Source organism: Otolemur garnettii, unplaced genomic scaffold, assembly GCF_000181295.1.
Source record: "Otolemur garnettii isolate 467f Iridium unplaced genomic scaffold, OtoGar3 scaffold00082, whole genome shotgun sequence".
NCBI classification, from domain to species: domain Eukaryota; kingdom Metazoa; phylum Chordata; class Mammalia; order Primates; family Galagidae; genus Otolemur; species Otolemur garnettii.
In genome coordinates, this window is record NW_003852477.1 from 8052657 (window position 1) to 8057371 (window position 4715).

The 4715-nt window shown below is 50.8% G+C and overlaps 1 protein-coding gene across 1 annotated transcript in view; it reads right to left on the reverse strand.

Annotated features, from left to right (window-relative positions):
* CCDC12 (coiled-coil domain containing 12) overlaps positions 1 to 4715 on the reverse strand; it is a 59840-nt gene that overhangs the window by 22760 nt on the left and 32365 nt on the right. Inside the window, exon 2 of the mRNA XM_003794532.3 lies at positions 1850 to 1917. Coding sequence (XP_003794580.1) covers positions 1850 to 1917 — 68 coding nt within the window. The remainder of the gene's footprint in view (positions 1 to 1849; positions 1918 to 4715) is intronic.

Below are 4715 nucleotides of genomic sequence, written 5' to 3' on the forward strand. Positions count from 1 at the left end.
CTCTCAGCACAAAGCTGGTTCTCATCTGAACCTGAGTGAAGACAGTATAAAAGTACTCTATAAATGGTATTTGATAAAAAGGCAGAGATGAGAGCCTGCACTTGGGGAGGTGCCACTCATATTGGTAAAGGTGAAAAATGGCTGAGGCATTAGGAAGACTTGCTCCAATGTGCTTACCCAGCATCTTCTAGGGAGCACGCTCTCCCCTCCTTCTGCTCCTCCTCCAAGCAGAGTTCAGCCCCTAATGGCTCAGCACCCCTAGCTCAGTGAGTGGGTGCCAGTCACATACATTGAGGCTGGCGAGTTCAAGCCCAGCCCAGACCTGCTAAACAACAACGACAACTGCAACCAAAAAAATAGCCTGGTGTTGTGGCAAGTGCCTGTAGTCCCAGCTACTTGGGAGGCTGAGGCAAGAGAATCACTTAAGCCCAAGAGTGTGAGGTTGCTGTGAGCTGTGACATCACAGCACAGCACTCTACAGGTGGTGACATAGTGAGACTGTCTCAAAAAAACAAAACAAAACAAAACAGGGCCTGAGTCTGAAGAAAGCTGCTCAGGGCAGAGGAGATCAAGATGCACAGTCTGACCCCAGGGAAATAACCCCATTCCAGGGCTGAGTGTCAGAGGGACGGCATGAGACCTCAACAACTGTTGGCAAGGGATGCTTGTCAGACAACTCACAAAGATCAGTTGCACAGCAATTCCTGCCCCACATGCTGGTTCCTGCAAACAGGGATTTTTGAGGCAAAGCAGTGGCATCTGAAGTTCTGTGGAGGTTGCTGCCCTTAGACCAGGAGTCCTCAAACTAGGGCCCACGGGCCACATGTAGACCACCTAGAACATCTATCCGGCCCGCTGAATGTATTTGCTGCTGCCTGTCCTGCTTAGCAGCCAAATCCTCTAGGGGCCCGCAGTCTGGCCCTCCAACGGTCTGAGGGACAGTGAACTGGCCCCGTTTAAAAAGTTTGAGGACCTCGGCCTTAGACTATAGAAAGCACTCATGACTGTAACCTCAAGGGGAGGGCACCCAAGCCCCTCATACGTGCTGTGTTCAAGCAACTTAAGTTGTCAACCGCATGACAGTATTTGGCAAAAGAGGATAATACTCTAAATAAACTACTGAGGGAGCAAAGACAGTGGGTGGGGGAACCCAGACAAAGAAGAAAGAGGCAGCTTGGTGCCTGTGGCTCAAGCGGCTAAGGCACTCTCCACATACACCTGAGCTGGCGGGTTTGAACGGAGCCTGGGCCCGCCAAACAACAAAGACAGCTGCAACCAAAAAAAAAAAAAAAAATAGCTGGGCACTGTGGCGGGCACCTGTGGTCCCAGCTACTTGGGAGGTGCAGGCAGAAGAATCGTTTGAACCCAGGAGTTGGAGGTTGCTGTGAGCTGTGATGCCACAGCACTCTACCCAGGGGGATAGCTTGAGGCTTTCCAGGCTAAAAGGATCCTACAAAGAGATGGACGGATAATGCCAAGTGTGAGGGGAGGCAAAAGGGAAACCAGAGGAGGTTGGATGAGGCCAGATGGCCCAGGCAGAGCTTTACAAGCCAGGTACAGAAGAGGGACCAGATTTTACAAAAAGCAGATGAGAAGAATAAAAAGACATATAAGGGTTGGAAATAAATACTGATGACTGAGGAAGAGCTGGATGACAAATGGGGGAAAGGAGGCAGAGAAGGCCCCAAGGAGTGAAGTGGTTGAGATTTTCAGGTCTGAACAAAGCAGCTATAGGGGGAGAAGAAGGAACAGGTAGAAACACTGAACACAGAGCTGGGAAGATATAGAGACCTGGGGACCGATGAGTGCTGTAGGAGAGAGCAAGGCCAAGAGCTGCACACGGGATTACCTGTGCTTCTCGCCTTCTTCCTCCTCTTCTCTGAGCTGCTTGGTCTTTGGCTCCCCATCTTCCTTGTCCTGCAAAGAAAGGGAAAAAAACCACTTGCTAAGATGGATGCTCCTACTTCTAGTCCATGGTGCCCAGGGAGCTAATGAAGAACAGGACATCTCAGGAGCCAGACACCCCAGCAAGGTGATCCGGCCTCCAAGGGGACACATGCCTGCTACGTCTGATGGGCCAACACTGGAGCATCACTGCCCAAGCAGAAGTTAAAAATCCATGACCCTAGTCTAGTCCCAGGAGCATGGTGAACACTGGCAAGAAGAGCTGGGAGGTTTTAGGTGGTGAGAAATGGAGCTGATTTGTGCCACAGAGGGCCCACACTGGCAGGCCACCAGCCACAGGTTTGGATGGAACCACCTGCTGACCTGAAAGAGAGGGAGGAAAGAACAGTCACTAGCAACCAGGGCAGGACAAAACCTCAGCCCTCCTAACTCCCCTTCCAGGACAGAGACATCTCCAAAAAATACCTATTAGGTTCCCTTTAGAAGTAACATGACTCAAACTAGGACCAGGCTTATAACAAGACTCTCACCACTCAGGCCTGCGATGTATTCTGGGAGAAAGAGCCAAAGGGAATTAGTTTGAAGTTTCTTTTTTTTCTGAGACAGAGTCTCACTATGTTGCCCTCAGTAAAGTGCCATGGTTTCACTGCTCACAGCAACCTCAAACTCTTGGGCTTAAACGTTCTCTTGCCTCAGCCTCCCAAGTTGCTGGGACTAAAGGCGGCGGCCACAATGCCCAGCTACCTTTTTTTGTTGTTGTTGCAGTTGCCTGCAGGGCAGGCAGGTGCATGTGTATGCTAAAATGAATATGGCCATGCCTTGGGCCCAGTGCATGGACTGATAGGCTCCTGGACAACAGCCCTGTGATGGGTCTCCCAGGGTTGGCATCCTGGAGGTATCAATGCTTGCTTCACTACTGGCAGTGACCCGCCTTTGACTCTCACTAGAGCAATGTTCTGAGAGATATCTGTAAGTTCCTTCCAAAGGGAACCTGCCATGGTAGATGTAAGAATGAGCTGGAGCTGACATGTAAATCACAAGTATAACATCTGCTCGGCCTACCTCTCTGAGCTGGGAGAGACTGGGATAAGAACAGTCACTAGCACCAGGGCAGGACAAAAAAGAGGTTTGTTTATGCCACTGACAACTGCCTCCCTGCAAGTGGCATCTGCTTCATGAGTCACTTCCTGCCGATATTCATTGTGAAGACCCTGAGGACAGCAACTAGGTCCCCACCATTTCTTGGGCATGCAACCTAGCAGAGAGCACACCACCAAACCCAGGCTGGAGGCCTGGCCCAGAGAAAACTTTCTGTAACAGGAACAGATCAAGGCACCACGGTCCCTCAATTTGGGGTAGCTCCATTTCATGGGGATGAGGCAGCGGGAACAAAATCACTTACCAAGTGACAATAGCTACATGAGAAAAGTCAACATGGTTCCCGGGGGATGGGTGAAGGATTTCCCACTGAAGAAATGAGAAGAATTTGGGTATTATAGGATGGAGGACAGGAGTGAGAAGAGCATTCTGACACAGGATGAGCAAAGGCGGGGGATGTCTGAAGAACACCGCAGGTGGCTGATGGGGGGGGGGTGAAGGTAAATGCTGAGTGAGACTGTTCAGGCAGGGACCAATCACAGGAGCCCCAGGAGAGCCTGGGGAGACACTGCACACCCCTGCGGGGCCAGGTAGGCCATGAGGCACAGAGGCATATGCTTGATGAAGGCAAAGAGGGATGCCAAAGAGCAGAGTACAAACTTTTAACTGAGAAACAAGTTAGTGTTCTCCCAGGGCTCCTGCGACCCAGACAGGCCTTCTACAGAGGCCAGCTAACACACACACACCTCCCTGACTAAAGGATAGCTGATGAGGCAAACCAGAATCTCGGACAGTCTAACAAAAAGTTCCTTCCCAACTGCTAGCAGTGTACTTCCTGAAGGCTAGCCCCTGAAATGCCTGCCCTTGGTGAACAGGGCCAGAAAGGGCTTTGCTTTCCCCAAAGTGGGCTAATGGGCTTTCACCCCACCCGACAAGAAGGCTTCTTTCCATAGGGGTTCTGTTAACCAAAACCACTGGGCAGAAGAGGGAGGGACTGCAGGAAAGGGACAAGCCCTGTTCCGGCTCATGGGCAAGTTCAAATCACTGCCACCACCCTTCTGGAGGCCCAGAGACACTCAAGTGCCTCAGCAAGGCCAAGTTATTCATTAATAAGTGAGAAAACATTCAACTACCTCAATGACATTTTTTTTAAATGCCCAGCAAACTGGTGGGTGTGGTGCAGTACTAGCTCTGCAGAGAGCGTAGGGTTAAGGATGACCCAGCCTGAGATGCTATGCAAAGAGCAGGGTTTCAAGAAAAATAAAGATACACATCTGTAGCAGCAGCAGGTGAGCAAATACCAGGCCACCTAAATAGGGGGATGAGGTGTGCTCCAGTCTTCCTGCTGAAGAGTGATTCAAGGGCTGGGCACAGTGACTCCCACTTGTAATCCCAGCATTTTAGGAGGCTGAGGCATGAGAATTGCTTGAAGCCAAGAGTTGAAAACCAGTCTGAGATACACAGCGAGACCTGGTCTCTATAAAAAGTAGAAAAATCTTAGGTGGCTCAGAAAACCTGTGGCTCAGTGAACAGGGTGCTGGCCCGATACATCCAGGGTGGTGAATTTGAACCCAGCCCTGGCCAAACTGCAACAACAACAACAACAACAACAACAAATAGCCAGGCATTGTGGCAGGCACCTGTAGTCCCAGCTACTCGGGAGGCTGAGGCAAGAGAATCGCCTAAGCCCAAGAGCTGGAGGTTGCTGTGAG